The 25,398-nt window shown below is 47.9% G+C and overlaps 1 protein-coding gene across 1 annotated transcript in view; it reads left to right on the top strand.

Annotated features, from left to right (window-relative positions):
- PRKX (protein kinase cAMP-dependent X-linked catalytic subunit) overlaps positions 1-25,398 on the top strand; it is a 60,134-nt gene that overhangs the window by 9,996 nt on the left and 24,740 nt on the right. Inside the window, exons 2-3 of the mRNA XM_074359080.1 lie at positions 15,137-15,305; positions 21,825-22,088. Of these exons, the coding sequence (XP_074215181.1) occupies positions 15,137-15,305; positions 21,825-22,088 (433 nt within the window). The remainder of the gene's footprint in view (positions 1-15,136; positions 15,306-21,824; positions 22,089-25,398) is intronic.

The raw sequence follows: 25,398 nt of genomic DNA, 5'->3' as shown, positions 1-25,398 counted from the left end.
ATGCTACATCTTTTTCTACGTCCTTAAGGCACTGAAACAGAAGTCCACTTGGCATTTGGGTCACATTCGAATTGGAGAAGACGTTGTAAGTAGTCCCTCTGCTTTGGAAGTTTCCAGCGAGTCTTCCATTCAAACATCCTAAGTGTCCCCGAGGCTGGACCCGTCAGAACACCCTTTATCAGCCATGACCGTGGGTGGGAGAGAAGGTGTGTGCCCTGTGGTGCCAGGCGGAGCCCCGAGTCTTGCTGCCAGTCCCGTGACTCAGCTTGTCCCCAGGTGGGAGTTCCCTGTCGGACACCTTGGGGGGCGCTCCTCTCAGCCTTTTATCTCCTGCCAGGGGCTCCCGGGGCCTCCCCAACACCTGCTCAGCCCCTCCCGTCCCATTTTCCAGGAGGACTGTCCAGGCTAGAATCGTGGGCATCTGAGGTCCCCGCCCACTGGGTGGTTCCACGTTTCCAGAAAGCTCTGCCTTCCACGTCTTTTGTGCTGCTTCCCCCACATACCCATTTGCAGATTCACACTGGCGTTTCCAACCAGTTAACAGCAAAAGCGCACTGTCTCACAGCGTCCCTGCTCAAATGCAGGAGAATTCTGCAAATGGATGCTGTCGTGTTGTGAGCTCATCTCACGGGCGGGCGCTGTATGAATTCTCTCGAGGTGGTTTGTTTGGGGAGGTAAATATATATATTATTTTTGGTGGGGGGACGTAATTAGGTATTTATTTTTTAGTGCAGGGACTGAGGATTGACCCCAGGACCTCATGCATGCTAAGTACCCCCTCTACCACCGAGCTCTACCCTCCGCACTGGACGTGTTTTTGATGAGACAAATCACAGAGGGAGTTTGGACTGCCACCTCCGCAGGGTCCTTGTCAGATGGCTGACAATTATTTGCCTGGTGATTTCAGCCTGTTTGGATGGATCATTATCTCGAGAGACTCTTCACCGAAACAAAGGATCCCTGCAGATCTGAGGCTGGGTGTGGCTGGCGGGGCTCCGTGGAACAAAGTCCTTTGTAACGCAGACGCCACCTGGGGTCTGAATTGGGAGGGGGCGGCGCAAAGTGGGACTTGGGACTCTGAGCCCAGGCACGCCTGCCTCTGCCTGTGTGCTCACCGCCACCCCTCCCAGGGCGGAGTTGGCTTGCAGGGAGGCAGGGAGAGGTGGGTGCTCAGCTCCTTTACATTTGGGGACAATTGCCAAAAAAAAAAAAAAAAGTCATTCAGCGGAGATTGAAAATTCTATCTTGGACTGATACTCTCCAAAATCAGAAGGGCGTCAGGAAGGCAAACTTTCTACAATTTCCTCTTTTGGAAATTCTGCCTGAGCAGTGTTCAGCCTTACCCCTTAAGGGAAAAAAGTATATATTACCCAGAAAGAAAAAAAAAAAAAAAGCAAACCGTCTAATGACTCAGAGTATCGCCTGGATCCTCGCGTATAAATAGTTCTAGTTGGAGGTGGCGTTCACTCAGGAGCACTGTCGTTTAGTTTACCCTTAAGCAGGTTAGTTAGCATTTTATTTTGGTAGCAGCTTCTGGGGTATCCATACACTGTGTTGATTTTGGTCAAAGCTTCTGGTCTACCTTTTTTCTTTAATTTTTGTCTTTTTTCTAGATTGATTTTCTTGTTTTCAGTTTCATTGATTCCTGCTTGAGATTTTTTTGTGTGTGTGGTTTCTGACAGTGTTGTATTTTGAGCGAGCTTCTGCGCTGCTCCTCTTGAGGGTCCCAGAGAGCCGCAGAATTGGCACTGGGACCCAAGAGAACTGCAGAGCCAACGCCATCTCTTCCCACCGCCTTGCAGGGAGCCGGGTGGGTTCTAACCCTCGCGGCCGGGGGACCCTCTAGCGGCGCCCTGCTTTCACGTGGGTTTCCGCTTCTCTGTCCCAGCTGGTGCCGGCCTAGTTCCCGTCCCCCCTGCACGTAGCAAAACCCCCCAGCTGCTTCCCCGGACGGCAAAAAGTAAGCGTGGAGAAGGGGACCTGGCGGTCACCTGCTCCAGAAGCCTGTCTGTAAACACAGGGCACTGCAGGACAGCTGCTTGGTTTCCTTAAAAGCAAAGGGAAGATGAGGCCGCAGGCAGAACATCCTGCCGTGCGCGCGGACTCCGGGTTAGCGTCAGAGTCTCCGTCCAGGACGCTGGATGCTCTCGGCAGAACCATCCCCTGGCCGGGTGGGTCCTTCACCTCCTGTGTTGTCGGAGGGAGCTCTGCCCTCTTTGTAAAAGGGGCAGCCTCCTTCTGCACTGAGCTGGCCAGTGCAGTCGTGTGCTTTCCTTTCTGCCCTCAGCAGCAGTGCGTGGTCCGAGTGCACACGCGAGAGTTCCCGGAACATGCACAGGTGTGCACACGCCCCTGTGCGTGGAAGGTTTTTGGTGGATGGGGTGACAGCCCTCCTGGCTATTGAAAACACTCTGATTGTTCCAACTTGAGCACTCTGGTGAAGCCTGAGACCGGCCGCCTCTTTGTAGGGCAAAGCAGCCTCCATCCTCTTCCAGAGCTCGCCGCCTGGGTTCCTGCTGAGGGAGCAGGGCGGGTGGTTCCCAGGTGCACAGGCCCGTGATCTGCCCCAGAAGCTGGTTTGCAAATTGTCCCTTTAGAACGTCCTTGCTCCAGAAGCAGTGCTGCGTGGAGGTCCAGGCTGCTTCATTTGCAGCCCGGAGCAGACGCCGATGCCTCGTGACACACATCCCGCGGTAAGAAGGAAGCAGCAGTGGCACGAGCACGGAGGAGGGCGCCAGCCAGCGCAGTGCGGGGGTCACTCGGGGGCCTTGGGTCTGACGCGTGACAGAGGGCACGCCTTACAGGAGGGCCGTCAACAAAGAGTGACGAGCTTTCCTCCCGACCCCGGAGGAGTGGACGCGTCCTCTTCCTGTCGGCTTTATTTGTTGCCGGCGTTGAACTTCACCTCCCAAGTGGGTGGCGTGGAGGCACCGTGGGGAGCAGGTCCCCGGCGTGTCCCGGCCGGGCCCGTGGAGGAATGTGTCTGGGGGCAGGACACCTCCCCTTGCTCCAGCCAGGCAGCTGCCAGGCGCGGGCACGGGGCGGCGGACTCGTTTCGGTTTTCTCAGTACGTGTTTGGATTCCATGTGCTTTTCCAGGACGCACTTTGCCTGCATCACCCAGAGATCAAGGGTGGGTTCTAACCCCGATCCAGGGCCACAGGGGACATTTTTAAGACAACTCCCATGGACCCTCCTGGGGGTTGATGCAGGCTCACTCCTGAGTCTTTGGGGAAGGAGGGTTGTGCGGTGGGAACTGGACATCCCTCAGCACAAGGGAGAAAATCCCGGAGGAAGATTGTTGCGGGAAAGCATGTCTCTGTCACATGCTCAAAGGACGCCTTTGATCTTGGAGAAGAGGTTGTGGTTGGAAGGGGGGACCTTCAGAGAGACTTTCAATGGAAGACACCTGTCTGGCTGCGATGTCATGTGTTCAGGGTTTTCTGAATGCCTGAATTTAGTGCCGTGGGCTCTGAAATGATAGTGGAATCAATACCAAAAGGGAGTGAAATGGGCAGATGCAGCGGTGGAGGAGGGTGCAGAGTGTGTGCTTCGCGTGCATGAGGTGCGTCCCCAGCCCCTCCATTAAAATTAAACAAACAAACCTAATTACTTCCCCCCGAAAAGTTAAAAAACGTTAAAAAAAGAATGCAAAAAAAAAAAAAGTAAAGAAATAAATCGTAAGTAGTCTTTCTTGGCCTTCACACCAAAGGCGAGGGTCATTGTCACGTCGCTCTGCCCACACCTGTCTTCTGAAGGCCCCCGCCTGACGGGTGCACGACACCCAGGGGAGCTCACCGGAGGCTTGGCCGCTGCCATTACGAGTGCTGGCCGGCTGCCGGGGCCCGCTGAAATCGGGGTCCAGCCCTGCGTGCGCCGTGGCTGTTTCGCATACGTAGAGTCACGTATCCGCTGACCTCATTAGACTGACTCACACGTCTTCTAGTGACCGTCCTCAGCATACACCCTCCTGTATTGGCCCCCGTTCCTCAGCCCCGCCTGCATGGAAGTTGGAGCCTTGATTTCATTATTAGGTTGACCCAGTTTTTGCTTAGAGAGCTAGATTGTCTTCATAACGTGGACCACGTAAACCATCTGCTGTCCAGAGGTGGACCTCCCAGCGTCTCCGATGGGGCAGCGGACACTTGCCACAAGAAGTGAGCGAGAGCGGAGTTGCAGCAACCCTACGGCTGTCCAGTGTGGTGGTCCCCGGTCACGTTCAGCACGCTAGAAACGCAGTCGCCCCGAATCTGGAGCCGCCGTGAGCTTGTGGCCACTGTGCTGGACAGCATGGACCTCGACTGTGTCTGTCGCCATAGAAAGGTCAACTGGGTTGTCTTATTCCAAAGTCATGGTTCTCAACGGGAGGTGATTCTGCCCCCACTGGACACTGGGCAGTGCCTGGAGACATGACTGATTGTTACAATTGGTGGGTGGAGACCAGGGACACAGCTCCACACCCCACGGTGCACAGGATGCCCCACATCAGAGAGTCCTCCAGACCCGGGGTCAGCAGTGCTGAGGCCGAGAGCCTCTGGTCAATTCATGAGAGACTGTGTCTATCAATCAGTCAGTCATCTGTCTCTAACATCTATTTATCTGTCTGTCTGTCATACCTATGCATTCATCCAGGACATTTGGGAACTCTTGTCTCTCTATTCCCTAAATGTTGGTGTTTTCAGAGCAATGAGGTAATGTCACCCTCCAACTGGAAACCTGTTGACATAGGTTACTGCAGCTCTCTCTTTATCTGTCTGTCTATCCATCTGTCCCTCAGTCTATCATGTCTATCCATTCGTCTATTCATCCATCCATCTACCCATCCATTTATCCATCCATCATCCATCCATCCATACATCATCTATCGATCATCTGTCCATCCATCTATCTATCCATCCATCCGTCTTTCCATCCGTACACCCATCCATCTGTCCATCTATTCATCCATCTCTCCGTCATCTGTCTATCCACGCATCATCTGTCCATCCATCCATCCATCATCTATCAGTCCATCCATCATCCCTCCATCCAGCCATCCGTCATCCATCCTGTCCGTTCATCTATCTGTTTATCCATCCATCCATCCATCCATCCATCCATCCATCATCTATCTATAGCAGTGGTCTTCCACCAAGAGCAGTTCTGCTCCTCAGGGGACACTTGGCAGTGTCTGGAGACATTTTGATTGTCACAACGGCAGGAAGGGAGCTCTTGGGATCTGGTGGGGGGAGGAGACCAGGGATCCTGCTCAGCATTGACCCGACAGTGCACAGGACGCCTCCCACCACAGAGAACTGCCTCACCCAGAATTCAGTAATGCTGAGCTTGGGAAACCCTGATCTGAAGCAGGACACGTTTTTGATAACTTTGGGGGGAACTTTGACATCATCACATGCCACCCTGGATGCAGTTTAGGTGGCTGCACCTTTCACCTGCTCGGCTTGTGTCGTGAATGCACAACAGAAGAGCGACCTTTGTGCTTCTGGGTGATGACCAAGCCATCTATGCAAAGCTGCAGATAGCTGCTTTTGGAAAGCCCCGGGCAGAGCCGGGAATTCCAGGCATTTCCTCGGGTAGCCCTTGTTAGCGTCGGGATCCAGGTGGCGAACTTCCTGCGTTCCTTTTTTTCTTTTGTGCTCACACACTTTGTGTCTTTGCCCGGGAGAGAGTGTAACTTCGTAAATCGTCTGTAAATGGAGGAATTGTAGTTCTAAAATGTCTATTATTATCTTCTTGTCCATTTTTTGTCTTTTTACAGTGGGATGCTGTGAAACTGGAGGTTGCTTGACTCAGCAGAATCTGGGAGGAGTTACTTGCTTTTGTTTTTTTCAGATCTGTCTAGACTAGCAAACTCACAGAACTAACCCCTCCCTCCCAGGGCTGAGCCGAATCCTGTCCAGTTTATTCAGCAGATCTTTGAAGTTACATATTCCAAGTTAAAAAAAAAAAAAAAAAACCTTCAGAAGTGTATCCAAAACACACACTCTTTATTTTTTTTTGTAAATTTTGCCTATCAAGATGCAATTCACATAGCAAAAGATTCCCCGATTCAAGGTGTCCTGTTCTGCAGTTTTGAGTTTATTTACAGTTAACACATGTTCTTTTTAAAACACCTTCTAAACATTTTTTCCCCATAAAACAGAAGTTTGACTGTGCTTGGAATTTGCAGCAGTAATTTCCCAAATCCAACTTTTTAGAGGAGGACTGTATGCTTCAAATACTTAAGATTTCATATATTGCAGTTTATGTATTTATAATCTTTTCTGATATTACCACGAGGAAGAAAAACCTCACGCGGTTTCACCACGATAAATTCATTCCTTATGACCTAGCCATTATTTTGCAATAATTATTTAACATTTTTTTTTTTTTTGCAAACAAGACACTTTACTGGAATAATTACTGAACAAGGAAGTACTAAAGGTAATACTTACACATTTTAGAAATTAAATTATGGGCAGAGTATTTAGAGAATTCACAGATTCATAAGCATATTAATTGTTATGTTTCATTAAGTTGATCAGTTTAACATAAACTTAACTATTCTGTAGATAAAAGATTTGTATACTTCATAAATAAAAAATTAAGAAAGTTATACAGAGCAATGCATCCCGTTTTTGGTCCCCAGGTGTCCTCTCCCCCTGACTCTGTCTAGGTTCCTGTCCTGGTCAGTCTCTTGTATCTTTCTGCAAACATGTTTTCAACATACAGAAGCAAATACCATTGTCAGGAGGGGACCGACATTCTACTAACATGCTGCCTACTTTCAGCCTGCTTAGATATTATCTTAATTTTTTTTTTTTAACGATTTTAAACATTTCCAAACTAATTTCACCAGCCTAACCAGTTAAAGAGATAAAACCTTTGCCTCCGTTGGGTGGAGGAGGGGAGTAACTCCTGACCGCTGGCAGCTGGTGTTCCTGGTAAAGGAGGATGATTGCTGGCAACTGGGGTGCACTGATGATGGGAGGGTGTGAGAAGGGCCCCCCAGCTTTCCCCAGGGTGGCCACATGCCCCCGCTGACTCTTGGCAGCCCGGCCCCTGGGTACCAGCCTCTCCTTAGGTGTCTGCTGGATTCCTTCCCGCCTCCTGGAGCTGCCGGGGAACTGTGTGGGCTGTTAGAAATGGGACTCTGGGGAATTGTCAGGTGGGCTGTGATGAGCTTTAATCTCCCATTGGGGAAATAGGCTTACAAAATCCGCTTCTGTCTGCATCTGTCTGTCAGCCGTCCATCTGCCTGTTGTCTGTATGTGTCTGTTACGTCCATCCCTTCCTGTTTTATTTAAACAATTCTAAAATTTTAAAAATTGAAGTACAGTTGATTTACAATGTTGAGTTAGCTTCTGGTGTCCAGCACAGTGATTCAGTTATACATGTTATGTATATATAGATCCAGTTGTATATATAGATTTTTCATATTCTTTTCCATTATAGATTATTGCAAGATATTAAATATAGTTCCCTGTGCTCTACAGTAGGACCTCGTTGTTTATCTATTTTATATATAGTCATTTCTATCTGTTAGTCCCAAACTCCTGATTTGTCCCTCCCCCCGCCTTTCCCCTTTGGTAACCATAATCTGTTTTTTTTTTATGTCTTATGAGTCTGTTTCTGTTTGTAAATAAGTTTATTTGAATCATTTTTTTTAGATTCCACATATAAGTGATATCATATGTATTTGTCTTTCTCTGTCTGACTAGCTTGAGTTAATATGATCATCTCCAGATCCATCCATGTTGCTGCAAATGGCATTCTTTTATTCTTTTTCATGACTGCATAGTATTCCTTTGTGTATACATCTTCTTTATCCAGTCATTTGTCAGTGGACATTGAGGTTGCCTCCCTGTCTTGGCTGTTGAAAATAGTGCTTCTATGAACCCTGGGGTGCAAATATCTTTTCTAGTTAGTTCCCTCCAGATATATGTCCAGGTGTGGATTGCTGGGTCATATGATAATTCTGTTTTTAGTTCTTTAAGGGAACCTCCATACTGTTCTCCATAGTGGCTGCCCAGTTTACACTCTCACCAACAAGTGTAGGAGGGCTCCCTTTTCTCCACACCCTCTCCTGTTTTTTTATGGAAGTGAGCGGATACAGTCAGGTGAGAGAAAAGCAGGCAGGTGGGCTGGTCCCATCACTCCGGCTGCTGGACCTCCAGGAAAATAGACTGAAAAGCCGTGTTAGGATGGAGAGACCTCTACAGATGCCTTTAGCAAAATGTCTCTGCTCACATCTGGAATCTGGATTGAGGACGCAAGGCTCCTTGAAGATTGTCACGTGCGACAGAGGACTCATTAGGGTCTAAGATAGAGGCGACATTTTAAAGACCTTTTTACTATGAAATAGTGTAAGACTATTAATCCAGTAGTTTAGGACTCACAAGAAGTTATAAAATAACACAGCGAGGAGAGTCCCTGTGTGGCCCCTCACCAAGGACCCAGTGATAATATCCTCTATAAACAAAGGACGTTGTTAAAACCACAAACCTGGTTTGTAGGCTCCCCCGAGTGGGCCTTATTGGGGTAACTGTGGAGGTAATGTAAAGGCTCTTTGCATGAAATCTGAGCTAAGATTCTGGGTTTTTCCCTTGGAAAAAAAATTGCACCTGGGACGCCACCCTGGAGATCTTTGGGTTAAAAAATGAATTGGAAGCTTAGAAATAATAATTAGTACATATATGTAAACTACAAAAAAAAGCTCAGTATACTGTCTGTATGTATTTACATGCAATATAATGTGTGTGTGCAGTCATTCTATAATGATTCTACCTAATAAAACTGAAAAAGGAGCAAAAAATAAAAAAAGAGTGGGTTAGAAGGATGAAGCTGGTGTCTTCACGGGTGGATTAGACACACGGACGTAAAAGACGGATGTTGACATCTCAGACCCCCTCACCCATCTCCGCAGCCCTGCGTCCCCTGTTCAGAGCTGCTTCGCTCCCGGGGTGGCCCGACAATGGGAAATAAGTGCGTCTGTCTGTGCATATTTAAGAATTGTTTTTTTTTTTAATGACCTGTTACCTGCCCCTCCCTGGCTGTGGGCACAGGACTTCAACTTCATCCTGTTTACAGCAGACCCTTCAAAGCATGAACTCAGTCATGTGTAGGGAACCGTTAACAGCTTCTGAGTCTCCGAAAGAGGAAGAAAAGAAAAAGGTGAAGCCTCGTCAGGGCAGAGGAGTGGTTTTAATTCCCGAGTTCTCAGCAGAATACAGGAAATCCAGGTCTCAGTGATTATGCACGTTTAACAGATCTTTGCTAATTTCTCTTTTGATTCTCGTCGACAGATGGTCGTGAGCCTCCTGCTATTTCAAGTTTTCTCCTTTATTTGTAAAATCATGTGTCTTCTTAAACATGGGCTGCAGTGGTTCATTTCTACCCCTTTTTCATCCTCAAAGAGTAGGTACAGCCTTTGTGATGGGACCTTTCATTGTTTATTTGATTCCTGCAGTTTGCAGGGAAAAAAAAAAATTGGGAAGCCAGTGTAGTCATTGGGCAGCATAACAGTCAATTTAACTACCTCCGTTTTTAGCGGAGGACATTATGCAAATTTACACAAGGCTGTGGAATTTCCTCCCTTGCTGTTAAAAACTGTGCTTCAATAAAGCATGAAGAAGTAACACGGTGGGGAGGGGCTCGCTCAGTGATGGAGCGCACACCTCGCACGCACGAGGCCCTGGGTTCAATCCCCAGTATCGCCGTTAGACAAAAAAAAAATAAAATTAATAGACCTAATTACCTCCTTCAAAAACAAACAAGTTGAAAAAAAAAAAACACCAAAGTTAAAAAAAAATACTCCTTTACTGTGGGAGACATAATTTAAAAAAAAAGCAAACACAACTTGTAAAAAGGGATGTGGAATTTGGCTGCGCTTTTGGTGAAGCTTCCTCTTTCAGAGTCTCCAGGAGAATTCCCCTTCCCTCCGGGGGCGTGTTTCTGGCGAGGACAGCCAGGGGCTTGCCCCGCCGGAACAGAAACCCAGGGACGTCTCCTTTGCCCGGAGAACAGGGCTCTTCTTCAGTCATCGCTTTCTTCTCTCCGGGAGCAGATGCACTGTTCACAGGTTTCTTTTGGATAAGCTTTTGGAAAGTTCATCCCTTTTTTTTTTTTTTTTTTTTTATCAATTCTGATTGATCTCTTTGAGTTTCTCCTCCTCAGCTCTCTGGACAAAGACAGTTGAATGTTTGTGGTGTCCTCAGTGTTGGCCTTTGAGTTGCCCCCAGTTTCCCAAACCACATCAGTGTGTCAGAGACTTGCCCGGAAGCCCTGTTGGGATATGTGAAATATGTCCATTTGCATTTCCAGATGTCCTCAAATAGGAGGGAGCTCACAAGTCAAAATCCTGTTAGGTTCTGTGTGCAAAAATGTGCATGTGTAGTGTCGGGGGGTTAAATAACTAGGAAGCTAGAAGAATCCTGGCCATTGCTTGGTTAAATTTGCACGTGACCACCAAGCTGGGAGGCTTAAAACTAGATATTCACCCTCCTCAAGTCTTGGAGACCAGAGATCTGAGGTCAAGGTGTCCCAGGGCCACGTTCCCTCTGGAGGCTCCAGGGAAGGGTCCCTCCTGCCTCTTCCAGCTTCTGGGGGCCCCAGGTGTCCATCCCTGGGCTGGTGGCCGCCTCCCTCCCGTCTCTGCCTCCGCCTCCACGTGGCTTCTCCTCTGTGTCTGTGTCTCTCCTCTTCCGTCTCTTCTAAGGACACTGTCGTTGGATGTAGGGCCACCTCCTCCAGGAGGACCTCCTCTCAGGTCCTTCACTTAATCCCATCTTCACCCCAAATAGGGTCCCTTTCCCAGATGCCAGGGTTAGGAATTGAACCTGTCTCTTGGGGGACACAATTCAACCCTCAGCAAGTAGGAGGAGAGATACAAGGACTGCGTGTCGGTGACCCAAACGGGGCCAGGCCACCTGTGGGGTCCTCCTCCCAGCACCAAGGTTGAGCGGAGCCCAGATGTCCAGATGTAGACTTTCCGGCATTTCGGTAGTGGATTTGCTGGGAGAAAGGAGGAGACCCGTGGGGGTTGGAGGGTCCTGCCAGCTGGGTGGAATCAGAGGAGGTGGCCCCCCCTGACACTTCTGTCATTACCTGCACTGATTCCCAGACCCCAGAATGAACCCAAAGTAGTTTATGTTCTTTTCTTTGTCCTATTGTGACTTCTGAGTAAAGAGCCACCTTTCAGTTCCATGTGTGTTCGTGGCAATCCCGTTCATAATTTACTTCTGCAGGTTGTCTAAACATCCAGGATGGAGCTGCCCGCGTTTCACGGACGGTCATGTGTGTGTCTCTGCATAATCAGGCGTGTATCTGTACTGAGATGCACCCTGGATAGGCTGATGGCGTTCTTCTGGGTGGGCTGGAATTTTATAATGTCTGCTGGTTATGAGCAGAGAGTCTGTCTGAGTTTTCCTTTCCCAAGCCCCCCCCCCCCCCCAAGAATACAAACCTGCATGGTTTTGTATGTGAGTCTTGAGTTTTGAGGGCTGGGAGGGAGGGCTGGGTGTAGAGGAGGGAGGCGGCTGGAGTGGTGGAGGAAAGCAGACAGAACAGAGAAGACTCAAAGGCTTTGAAAGGATGGGGGATTGTCCCGGAGGAGAGGGGAGACCTAAATGTGTCCCATTCTCCCATTGAAAGACCAGAATCAGACTCGGAATGGCCCATAAATCGAAGCCACCTCCCTCATCTGGAAACAAAGACCTCTTGTAATGTTGGAGGAAAAACCGCTGTATTAGACTATGAAAAGGATGTGCCCACCTTAAAAGTGGCTCAGTTTTGCAGAGAGATTTCCACGGCTAACTCCAACTGTCTGAAATCCACGGGCCTGCTGGGCTTTGGGATTCGGCATTTTTTCGGAATTTGGGTGCTGGTTCTTTGATGACACCCTCGATGGAGTTTGGACAATGTGATTTTTTGACGGCATAACTATTTCTCTAGTGAGAGGAATGAATATTCACCCAAAAGGGGGAAATGAGGACCCCGTAGCTTCCTGTTAAATCAGATCTGCTTTTCGTACTTGGGTGAATTTGTGAAGACACTTTCAGACTAAGAACTGTGTTCGATTAGTTGATTTTCATCTTTAAAACTTAAACTGTGGAAATAACCTTGACTCATGAGTAAAATCTCTTTCTCTTCTTTATATGACCGCCCAGCTTTGGGTGGGAGGAGGGGTTGCCAGAGTCAGGAGACAGTGTTTTCTGGAAGGGTCTCCCTTATCAGGGAAGGAAAACGTAGCCCAGAAGCAGTTGAAAGGACTTCTTTAACCATTTTTTCCCCAGTTTTATTGAGATGTGTTTCACATTAGATGTTATATTAGCTTCAGGTGTGTAACATGGTGATGTGATCCTGGTATAAATTGCAAAATGATCCCAGTATGTCTAGTTAACATCCATCCCTGTATAGTTACACATTTTTTTCTCTTGTGCTGTTAACTTTTAAGATCTACTCTCTGAGCAACTTTTGAATATACAGTATTGTTAATGACGGTCATTATGGTTGTATATTGTATGTGTGTGCCTTATTTATAATGTAACTGTTAGTTTGTGTTTTTCAACCCTCTTCACCTGTCCTCCCCATACTCCACCTCCCACCTCTGGGGACCACCAGTCTACTCTCTTCCTATGAGTCTGGCTTTTTGAAAAGACTCCTCATATAAATAAAGTGTCTACAGTATTTGTCTCTCTCTGTCTGACTTACTTCACTTTGCATAATGCCCTCTAGGCTTATCCATGTTGCCCCCAATTGTAGGAATTCCTTCTTTATGGCTGAATAATATTCCATTTTGTGTCTTAACGAGCAGAGGTGGGTCACACAACCATCCTTACCTGCAGTAAAGCTAAAAAAAAAAAAAAAAGGACTTTTCTGCTTCCTAAAGGGAGATGTTGGGAGCCGGGGATGTGTATTGGAGAGCCTGCTCTCACCAAGCGGGAAAAGCTCTATTTGCCCTTTTTGACTGCAGTAACGACTCAACACCACCACCATTACTTGCGTTTTCATCTTCAGTGCATTTAAGCCAGTCGGCGTAAAAATTACAGCGTGCTGGCTTTGCCTTCAGCGAGGAGGTTTTTCTGTGTCATCCTGTAATGTGATTGTGGCGTTGAGGGACTCCCCCCGTCCACACGTAGCCTGTTTTGAGATCTGTGTGTTTATAGCTCACGCAGAAAGCTTGAAAGGCATCTCGGATAGAGATGTAAGAAGGTCTGCTGAGTCATAGCTGTGTTGTCATTCTTTTCGTGATTAGAATCCAGACTGTTGATACATTTATATTGTAATCTACCCATCCTATTGGACAGATGGGAGCAAATATGAATCCAAAAGGGGTTAATTTCTTTGCCCAAATTCGGAGATCAGATCAAAGGCAAAACTTGCACAAGATGCGATGCCAGTGTCCCCCCCCGTCCCACTCCTGTGCCTTTACCTAATTTCCCCAAATAGGAATGCCGCTGTTCTTGTGGAAAAACTTAAACTGAATCAGTTCTCTCCCCTCAAAGCCCTGTCCCTGCACGCCTCTCTCTGTCGGTCTGATTCCGCAGAATTTTATCAACATGATACTGCCTTGCTCTCATACGCTTCTATTTTTACTTCTGAATTATCTCTTGATGAGAATATACTTAAAATTTTTATTAGGACTCATCACTGGCTTCTTTCCCCACAGCATCTTCCCTTCGTTTTTGCACATGGCTTTCCCCGTCTGCAATAATAAAATATTCATGATTGGAACCTTCCTTTAAAAGCCAAGGTGACTTATGAGTGTCTGCCCCCTCTCCCAGCCACATAAGGTCCTAGATGTGTTTATTTATTTGGGAATTTTAATTTATAGAAAATGTTTTCCCCCCAAAGTCTTGCTTAGGTATAACTTTAATTCCCTTTTTGTGTTACCACGTGCAATGAATGTCATGCCCAAGGCTGTGAGAGAAGAAAGAGAAGTCCTGGGTGCTGTGGTTCTGTTGGGGGTCCTTTTACCCATTGAGCCATTCTTGAATTCCTGTTTCCCGCTCTCTCATTAGGTTGATTGCCATTTTTCCATCGTTCTCCACATCTCCTTCCTCAGAAACACCCCTTCCTCTGCACTATTTCTTAGGTGGACCGGGGCAGAAAAGATAGCTGCCTCGGATAAGCTTCCGGAGTCCGGGCACTTAGCAGCTCACCCATACAGATCTCCACTTCTCTACCCTCTGAGTTTACCTCCTCTCTGGCCAGAGATAAAATTCCTTTGGATCTTTGATCTCATAACTGCATCAAGGGATTGCCAGCCTGGGTGAGGGGTCGAAGATGGAGTCCATCCCCGTACAGTGAGGCGAGGAGGAGGAGGAAGGGCTGGGGGGAGGCGGAGGGGGCGGGCAGGAGGGGGAGGAGGACGAGGCATTGGGTTGAAGAAGTCACGCCAGGGTGCAGAAGAGCATTTGACTTCCCTTTTGCATTTGCACTCTTGATTTCCCGTCATATTTGCAGTGGTTGCAATTTAAAAAAAAAATGTTTCTCTCCATGGGTCCCTGTATCACCAGATTCTGACCCATGGCAAGTTTTCAGGTAGACCAGGTGCGTTTAGCTGGCGTTAGCGTGTTAAAGAAAGAACCGCGCGTGTGTGTGTGTGTGTGTGTGTGTGTGTGTGTGTGTGTGTGTGGTGGGGAGCGATGGCTGTCTTTCTCTTGTCTTCATCTACAAGACCTGTAGACAAAAAGGGTCACTGAAGGAATGCACTTAGCAGACTTTTCCAGTCTGCTTCGCCCTGTGTGTATGTGCTTGTGTATTTTTTTCTGGGACGACTCGCTTGCAGAAAAGATTGTCAGTTGCCCCCATTAAGAAGCAATTCGGGGGGAGGGTGTAGCTCAGTGGTAGAGCACATGCCTAGCATGCACAAGGTCCTGGGTGCCATCCCCAGTCCCTCCATTAAAAGTAAAACTAATAAATAAATTAAGTAAACTAATAAAATAATCAAGCAATCAGATTACCCCGCTCAAAAAAATAAAATACAAAACCGTTGACCGGCTAGCGATCCGGGCAGGTGCCTGCGCTCGGGCCGTCGCCCCGCCGCGCATCCCGCGGCGCGCAGCCGTCAGGGCCGCGGGTTGCGCCCGGCCCCCCGCCCGGGTATCCGGTCCCGGGACGCGCCGGAGCTCACGCCGGGCCCCCTCCGTCTGCAGGCACGGGGACGTTCGGGCGCGTGCAGCTGGTGCGGGAGAAGAAGGCCAAGTGCTTCTTCGCGCTGAAGGTGATGAGCATCCCGGACGTCATCCGCCTGAAGCAGGAGCAGCACGTGCACAATGAGAAGTCCGTGCTGAAGGAAGTCAGCCACCCGTTCCTGGTCAAGCTGTGAGTGCCCCCCCTCCCCGGGGTCCTACCCCCACCCCGCCTCACCCTCCCGGGCCCCACGTGGGTTTTCTTGCAGCGGCTGGGGGCGCAGGGTGCGGGCGAAGCCTCGGCCCGGGGGGGCGGGGGTGATGCTCCTGAGCCGGCTCAGCTCCCGGTCGGGCAGGTGTGACATCCTGCAAGGACCCCTGAGCCTCCGCCTGGCCGGCTCCACGGGCAAAGGCGCTGTTTCCACACGTGCCTTCCCCGGGGCAGCGGGGTGGGGGTGCCTGCCCCGCTCCCGCCCCAGCCGCACATCTGAAGGGGCGCGGGGTCCCGCCCGAGGCTGTGTCCCCTCCTGGCATCTCCGTCTCCCTGGAGAGCCTGCCCGGTGGCTTCTTCTGGGACCTCACTCACCTGCTCAGCTTCCCTCACTCACGTCCTTCGCTGAGTCCCCTGTTGGCTGTGAAGCATCTCCATGCACGGGCTCCGCAGAGCCGTCCAGCTGCACGTGCCTGCCATGCACCCAGTAAACCCCTCTTTCTCCCACGCTGCTTGTTAATAGAGGGTCCGACCAGCTCCCACGGAGGTGCCGGCGTGCGGGCGTCCGCAGAGGGCTCTCTGCCCCATCCGCAGCTGCCCTCCATCCGATCCCCACCTCTCCCCTCCTCATGCCCCTTCTCAGGTGTGCCCGCCGCCCCCCGACCCCCAGCAACTCAGGGTCCTAAGGGCTCCTCACGGACTCAGCCTTCGCCTCTTGTCCACTGCTTTTCCCTCCGTTGTCCAGTCTTGGAAGGACACCTGCAGTAGGAGGTGGGAGGCAACGTCCACCTGGCAGCCTAGGGCCACCCCGTCCCCTGCAATGCCTCCTTCCCCTGCCTCCCCCGGCCCCTGACCCCTCCTACCTCACCAGTACCTGCCTTTCTTCTGCGATACCCCCGCCTAGGCACACTGACCGGTGCCCTCCACCGTGGTCTCAGAGCATCTTATCCGTCCCCCAGCAAAGCCACCGGGGCCACGTCCCCAGGTCCTGAAACAGCGTCTCACTCCGAGTGGGGACGGGTTGCGTGCTTAATGAGTGAGCATAGGGAAGTGGCTGTCTTTTCGTCCCCCTTTCCTTTTATGGAGCTGAAAGGCAGTCTTGGGCCGATGTGAGTCTCGTGCTTTTGAGTCACAAAAGCAGAAGGAGCTGGTGCATCCATGTCACCAGCCCTCACTGGTCAGCTCCGCTGCGTCCCCATTTGGCCGGAAGAACATCTCGTTTTGTCTCTTCTGTGAACTGAAATAGCGACTCTGGGAAAGGACTTCAGTTCGCTCGGGTTTTCAATACACATTTTATAAAGGAGACGTGCTCTCCTTCAACTGCTGCCCGATCATGCTCACGTGGTTTACGAGAACGGTCTTGGACTTTTACCAAATGCAGTTAAGTCTCAAGCCATAAACTCGGGGTGTGTCCCACAGGGTGCTTTGCGGCTTGAGTTTTCTAGCAAGGCAGTGCGCCTGGCGGCTGGATTTCAGTCTGCTCTGGAAACCAGGTGGCATGGTCTGTCCCGTGTTTGCGGTGAAATTAGGAAGAGAAGCAGACGGAATTGATGGTGGAGAGAAAAAAAAATCTGAGACGCTGTTGTTGAGAAGACAGAAGTTTGGGGAAGAGGGAAGAAGCCAATGGGAGGAGTGATTTTCAGGGCTGAGTTCTTTCCTCGGCTCAGGCGCATCCCCCTGGAAACGTTAGGGTGATGCTTTAGGGAACCTTGGGTGAGGGCTTCCAAGGCTGGGAGTTCCACCTTATTGGGGGTTGATTGTGTCCACCCCGTAAAGAAAAGATGTGCTGAACTCCTTACCCCAGCGCCTGTGAATGTGGCCTTATTTAGAAATTGGGTCTTTGCAGGTGTGATGAAGATGGAAGTTGGGGTCCTATAGGAATAGAGTGGGTTCATCCTGCATGACAGGTGTCCCTGTAACAAGAGAGGAAGACACACAGAGACACACAGTAGAGAAGGCTGAACTTGGGGGTGACGAGGCCACCAGCCAAGGACCCCCAGGGATTGCTGGCAACCACAGGGAGCCAGAAGAAACCAGGATGGACCCTTCCCTAGAGATTCCAGAAGGAACCGACCCCACCGACACCTTGGTCTTGGACGTTCAAGCCCCAGCGCGGTGAGAGGTTACGCTCGTGCTGCTTAAGCCTCCCAGGTTGGGGTCTCCGCTGACGGCCGTCCCGGGAAACCAGTCCGCACCCCATCACCCACCTGGAGTGGGGACCAGCCCAGCAGGTGGGCTCGGGGGAGGCTTTGTGACTAAGCCAGAGACGTCCCCAGGATAGAACCCTGGAGCTTTGGGGAGTTAAAAAGGACAGAGTTAGCGGTTTTCCTTCCCGGGTGTGGTAGATGCCTCAATCCAGAGGGACCTACATTCTGTATCTCGATGCTCCTTCTTTTCAGATAAGGATGGAAGCTGTTGTCTCACAGAGGCAGTCGGGTGGAATTTGACCCTGAGTTATCTAAGTCAGGTTTTTTTTTTTTTTTTTTGGTGGCGGTGGATTAGGTTTATTTATTTGTTTATTTTTAATGGAGGGACTGGGGATGGAACCCAGGACTTTGTGCATGTTAAGCACACGCTCTACCACTGAGCTACGCCCTCCCCTCTAAATCCCTTTTAGGGAGTGTGGCTTCTCCACACCTGTGTAGCTCCGTAATGTGACAACGTGTGTGCTACCTTGATAATCCTGACTCCCATTCAGCTCACTGGGTACGGGGTACAGCTGAGTCTGGTCTTTTTATACGTCAGGTCCACCTGGAGGTGTGGCCAGGGGGCAGGACTTTTTCTTTGTTGTTGATTCTATAAGGTCATCCATCTGAGGGTCTGTGTTCACGTTCTGTCTTCTTACAAAGACACCATTCCTGTGGGATCAGGGCCCACCCTAGTGACTTCATTTTACCTTCATCACATTTTTAAAGATCAAATTTCCAGATGCAGTCATATTCTCAGGTTCTGGGTGTTAGGGCTTCAACATACGGATTTTGGGAGAGGGGATGCAGTTCAGCCCAGAACACCTATGTAGTGACTTGCTAAGAGTAGGTTTTCCAGTGCATGAGGCTCTGTTGACAGTGTACGGGTAGCATTTGGATAGTTTCTGTGTAACAGTTGAGCGACCACGCAGTGTTTAAAAGCTCAGTTTATGAAAACAAGACTTATCCTGTGATCCAGCAATCCCACTCCTGGGTTTATATCCAGAGAAAACTCTAATTCGAAAAGATACACACACCCCAGTGTTCACAGCAGCACTGTTTACAATAGCCAAGACATGAAAACAACCTAAATGTCCATCAACAGATGACTGGATAAAGAAGATGTGGGTATATTTATACAATGGAATACTACTCAGCCATAAAAAAGAGTAAAATAATGCCATTTGCAGCAACATGGACGGACCTGGAGAATGTCATTCTAAGTGAAGTAAGCCAGAAAGGGAATGACAAATATCATATGATATCACTCATATGTGGAATCTAAAAACACACACACACACACACACACAAATGAACTTATTTACAAAACAGAAAGAGACTCACAGACGTAGAAAACAAACTCATGGTTACCAAGGGGGAAGGTGATGGGGATGGAGGGATAAATTAGGAGTTTGGGATTTGGATGTACACACCACTGTGTACAGAATAGATAAACAAGAAGTTCCTACTGTACAGCACAGGGAACTATATTCAATGTCTCGTGGTAACCTTTAATGAAAAATAATGTGAAAAGGAACATATGTGTGTGTATGCATGACTGAAACATGATGCTGTGCACCAGGAATGGACACAACATTGTAAACTGACTATACTTCAATTAAAAAAAAAAACTAGGCTTAAATGATTTAGGGTGTAACTGGGCTCTTGAAATGCCCCGTGCACAGCCTGGGAGAGAGATCACGCTGTGTCAGACCAGCCCCGCCAACAAGTGAAGTTGGGCGCTCGGGGCCACGTGGTGCGTCACACGATTCAGTGGGAAGAGGCCCACGAGTAGCGAACCGCCCGTAGCGCAGTCTCTCTTGGAAAGCAGCCACTTCCCCCAGCATCTGCTTTCTGCACTCTCCAGAAACGTTGAGAAGGCTTCGCTTGTCTTTACTCAAAACCGCATGGAATTCTGATGGTACCAGATAATCTCACAGAACAGAGGCTCAAGTTTGAAATTCCACTCGAATGATCTGGCAAGCCCGCCCCGTGGCGTTATCAGCGTTGGGTATGTGAAGGGCTACTGGTTGTATTTTTGAAAGTAGGCCAGGACATTCATTACACACACATCAGAGAACGCATTCTGTTCCGGGAGACAGCCGTTCCGAAGGCCAGCTCAGCCACTGTGGAGATAATTTTAGAAGCGCTGAATAACTCCCTGTTCACAGTGCAGAAGAGTATGTCACACGGTCAAGAAGTCCCGGGGAGAAAGGCTCGTGTTCTGTCCAAAGACCATGACCCCACGTCTGCTGCTCTCCTCTTATGTGTTTAGAAATTGCTGGCGTCTTATTTAGAGCTGTTTGGATCTACAGTAGGGCACTGTTGACATCTGGGGCCAGATAATTCTTTGTTGTGGGGGCTGTTCTGTGTAGTGTAGGGTCTTTAACAGCATCCCTGGTCTCTGCTCCCCCCTGTATGCCAGTAGCTCTCATTCCCCAGTGGTGATGACATAAAAATGTCTCTAGACATTGACAACCTGCCTCCTAGGGTCTGAAATAGTCCTCAATTACAGACCACTGCCATAGCTAGATAGATACATGGATAGACAGATGATAGCATTAATAGATTAGAGAGATGGATGGATAGGTAGATATGATGGAAGAATGGATGGATGATGGTTGGATGGATGGATGGAGGATGGATGGAAGAATGGATGGATGATGGATGGATGGATAGATGGATACATAGATGGATAGATACATAAGATAGATGGGTGGGTGGATGGATGGATGGATGGATTGATGGATAGATTCATGGATGGATGGATAGATGGACACATAGATGGATAGACAGATAAGATAGATGGGCGGATGGATGGGTGGATGGGTGGATGGATAGATAAGATGGATGGATGGATGGATAGATACATAGATAGATACACAGACAGAGAGGTAGGTAGGTAAGAGGAGCTGCTGGCAGCTAGTCGGTGGAGACCAGGGAGGTGGAGACCTACAGTGCACAGCACAGCCCCCCACCGCCCCCAACCCGAAAATGAGTGTATTAGTCTGCTATGACTGCCATGACAAAGCACCACAGAGTAGATGGCTTAAACAAAAGATATTTACTGTCTCCCCATACTGGAGGCTGGAATCTGAGATCCAGGTGTCAGTAGGGCTGGTGTCTCCTGAGCCCTCTCTCCTTGGTGTGTGGACGGCCGTCTCCTCCCTGTGTCCTCCCGTGGTCATCCGTCTGTGTGTGTCTGGGTCCTCATCTCCTCTTCTTATAAGGACACCAGTTCTAAGGGGTCAGGACCCACCTTAATGACTTCATTTTACCTTCATCTCCCCTTTAAAGACCCCATCTCCAAACACAGCCCCATTCTGAGGTCGTCAGGTTAGGAGCCAACATATGAATTTGGTGGGGGCAGGAGGGAGGAGACACAGTTCAGCCCATAACAGCTACAAACCAGTTTATTTACTCTTGTCCATGCTGAGACCTTTGCACATTCACAGGATACTAGTATCTCAGCAGTATATATACCTGTGTCTTAGCATCTGTCTGTACCTGAATCTTAACATCTGCCTATGCATCCATCTTCCCCTGTACCAGGACTGCTTCCATCTGTCTCTGCTGAACCTTTGCGTCTGTCCATACACGTATTTCAGCATCTCTCCATGTGAGCAGCTTAATGTTCTTAACATGTGCCTGTACACACAAGATAGCCTCTGCCTGTACCCATGACACGTCTCTACCAAATTTTAACATCTGTCTACACGCAGATCTTAGCCTCTGTCCATCTCTGTGGGACTCTTAACATTACCTAGAGGTTTATCTTGACCTGTAACTACACATACCATAACATCTACCACTACCAAATCTTCACATCTGTCTGTACACGTGTCTTGCCATCTGTCCATCTATGGGACTGTCTCAACATCTTTCTAGAGATACATCTTCACCCGTACTGGGACTCATTCCATCTGTCTCTACCAAATCTTCACATCTGTCTCCATACGTATCTTAGCATTTGTCCTTCCATATGACTATCTTAACCTGTAGACTTATCTTACCTACAGACTTTAATCTACCTGTAGATTTATCTTGACATGTACCTATGCACCTAGCATCGCATCTGTCTAGACCACATCTTCACGTGTGTCTGTACCTATCCCACCTGCTTCTACCAAACCTTCATGTCTGTCCACACACGTAGCTCACAGAGGTCCATCCACAGGAGTATCCAGACACACATCTCACCCCGTGTCCGCACACGTCAGGTAACTTCTGTCTACGCCACATCTTGACATCTGTGTCCACCCGTCCCCCTCCGTCTGTCCGGGGCGCAGCCTTCAGTCCCACTGTGGTCCCACAGGTTCTGGACATGGCATGACGAGCGCTTCCTGTACATGCTGATGGAGTTCGTGCCAGGGGGCGAGCTCTTCAGCTACCTGCGGAACCAGGGCCGATTCTCCAGCACCACCGGGCTCTTCTACTCGGCGGAGATCGTCTGTGCCATCGAGTACCTGCACTCCAAGGAAATCGTCTACAGGGACTTGAAGCCGGAGAACATCCTTCTGGATCGAGACGGTCACATCAAGCTCACTGACTTCGGCTTCGCCAAGAAACTGGTGGACAAGTAAGTGACCGTATCTCTCCTTTCCCCCCAACTCCCCGCCCCCTGCCTCTGGCAACCAGCTTTCTGTTGTCTGTTTCTGTGAATTCATTTTTGTTTAGATCCTGAATATAAGTGAGATCATATGGTATTTGTCTTTCTCTTAGTATGTGCTCATCTTTAGATACGTCCATGTTCCTGCCAATGGCAATAATTCACCCTTTTCATGGCTGAGTAGTATTCCATTGCATACATATACCACAACTTCTTTATCCAGTCATCTGTCAAAGGACATTTACATTGCCTACCATGACTTGGCTGTTGTAAATAGTGCTGCTATGAACATTGGGGTGAATGTTTCTTCTCTAATTAGTGTTTTTTTTTTTCCTGGGTAAATACCCAGAAGTGGGATTGCTGGGTCACATGGCAGTTCTATTTTTAATTTTTTGAGGCACCTCCACACTGTTCCCCACAGGGGCTGCACCCATTATGGTCCCACCAACAGTGCACAGGGGCTCCCTTTCCTCCTTCCTTGTCACTTGTCTTTTTGAAGGTAGCCTGGCTAACAGGTGTGAGGTGATGTCTCAAGTGAGATTTTCTTTTCTATGAAGCCTTTGCTGCACATGGAGTCAAGGAGCCTTCTCTACCCAGACTCCCTTCTATTTTTCACTCTCAGGTCTTTTCAGACGGCTTTCCTGACTCGTCTCCTGGGCAGCTTCCACTCTCTGGCTCTCAGCTCCTGGTCCTTCTGCAGCCTGGTGGGTCACATGTTGCACAGTTTTGTTTTTTTTTTTTTCCATTATTTTTCATTGTCTTTTGGAAGAAGGCAGAGCTGAGTTCATGTAATCCACCACCTTTGAGAAGAAGGGATTATGCTTTTAAACATTTTGAGGTCATCTTTATGTACTTAAAAAAATTCTTTTTATTTCTTACAACAAAACACCAAAATAGTCCTCTTGTGGAACAAATCTGTGATTAGTTCTACTGGCATCCTCTCAGTAAAGGCACAAGTACGTACACTCTTTGTAAATAAGTGGGGTTTTTTTTTTTTTTTTTCAGGTAGACTTCTTTTTTAAAAAACATTATTTTATTTTATTTTATTTTTAATTCTTTTTATTGACGCGTAGTCAGTTTACAATGTTACTTTCCGGTGTACAGCAAAAGGATGCGGTTAAACACCGTAAATATGTGTTTGAGACGGATTCTGTAAGGTAGATTTCCAAGAATGGAATTAGTAGGACAAATGTTTTCAGCCTTGCTAGCACCAGACAGTTGATCGCATTAAGCACAGTGAAATAAAGTCTAATCTTTCATAGTTCAGGATAACGATACCTTTTGGATTAATTCACCCCAGTGATCCTGAGTGTTCTCTTTAGCAGAGGAGCAGTCTCTGTAAGGAATCTGAAAAATTGTGTAATATACAGCGGACAAGAGTGCAGAATTCAGCAGAAGTGAGGCTGAGGCCCTTGCAAAGCCGTACGTGTTGTATTTTCATGCCTCCTTTAGAGCCCCGTCTATAAAGCACATACTCTCCCCAGATGCAATGATGCCACCTAGCATGTATAGAATAAAAAAGTAGCTGCTAATGTTTTAAATCCTGTGCAGTTAAGCCAGGACCACCCCTTTAGAGGAAGCACTGGGGGCTTCTGTTGGGCCCTAAAGGTTTTTTTTTTTAATTAGTTTTTTTTTAATTGAAGTATGGTCAGTTTGCAGTGTGTCAATTTCTGGCATACAGTGTAGTGTTTCAGTCATACATATACATACATAGATTCATTTTCAGGTTCTTTTTCAAGATAGATGACTACAAGATATTGAATATGGTTCCCTGTGCTCTGCAGTAAAAACTTGTTTATCCATTTTATATATAGTAGTTAGTATCTGCAAATCTCAAACTCCCGATTTATCCATTCCCACCCCCTTGCCCCCCTGATAACTGTAAGTTTGTTTTCTATGTTTGTGTGTCTGTTTCTGTTTTGTAAATAAGTTCATTTGTGCCATTTTCTTAATAATAAATTTTTTTTAATTTTTATTGAAGCCCGATCAGTTCACAATGTTACATCAATTTCTGGTGCACAGCATCAAGTTTCAGTCATACACGTACATGCATATATTCCTTTTCATAGTCTTTCCCATTATCGGTTACTACAAGAAAAGTTTGGTTTTTGAATGCAATCCTAAATTTTTATTCCAAAGAAAGGGGCAAGACCGCAGGGGTTTAGATACACTTTCTCATGTTCTGTGTTGGCCGTTTCTCCTCCTTCACATCACACCTTCGCTTTCTAGGATTTTGGTTTGTTTTGTTTCGGGGCGATTTTGCTGGGGCTTGTGTTTTGTTGTTGTTGTTGACCCCTCATAAAAATGTAAGCTTTTTTTTCCTCCTGTATCCCCAGCGGTCCACCCAATCAGCCGGTACACACAGGCATTAAATAGAGACACTCAGACAGAGTGGGCGATACACCCAACTCTTACATTTTTTAATATCATCACAGCCGCTGAGAGCAACGTGCATTCATCCAAAATTCATACAGTGTTCCATGTCAAAGGTCAGAGATGCATATTTTGTTCCCCTGGACAATTTTAGCTAGAGCAGCCCTGTGCAGTATAAATCTGATGCAGACCTCCTGCGTTATTTGAAATGTTTAAGTACCCCTATTTTAAAAAGGATTATTTTATCCATGTAGTCGATTTAATTCAATATATTCCAAACATGGTCATATCAATATATAATCACTATCAACCCCGAGGGACTTTCCTAGAATTTTGGCTGCTGTGTATTTGAAATTCCACGTGCCTTTTTAGCCTTACGATGCTGTCTCAATTTGGGTGCAGGATTTTCATCCATCAGAAATACGGGAAATGCTTTATTTAGCATCCACGACATTTGTAGTTGGGGGAGGCGTAGATTCACATGACCAAGCTCTTCAGAAATAAAGGTTTTCAGTAACTGCACCCATATAGGCTAAATTAAATTGAAGTTCCGATGAATTAAAATCAGATTAGAATTTCAGTTCCTCTGTACGTTTGAAGTGCTCAGATGCTATGTGTGGGTAGTGGCTCCTACATGGTAGGTCGATGAGGAAGATACACCAGAGTCCCATTCCGTGACGGGATGGATCACTTTGTAATGCAGCTGAATTCAGTCTGACTTTCCCCCATAGAATTTCATCTATTACATTGCTGAGAATAAAATGGGATGCTTTTACATATAGGAGTGAAGACCATTTATATATATGGTAAAATAAGAATTCTTTTTTATGGAATGAAAGATTCTTTAAATTCTTGAGTGATTTACAATTTTCCAAAGTGTCACGTACTTGATTTCCTGTATTCCTTT

This window comes from Camelus bactrianus, chromosome X (genome assembly GCF_048773025.1).
Source record: "Camelus bactrianus isolate YW-2024 breed Bactrian camel chromosome X, ASM4877302v1, whole genome shotgun sequence".
Lineage (NCBI taxonomy): Eukaryota > Metazoa > Chordata > Mammalia > Artiodactyla > Camelidae > Camelus > Camelus bactrianus.
This window is presented reverse-complemented; position numbering and strand designations above follow the sequence as displayed.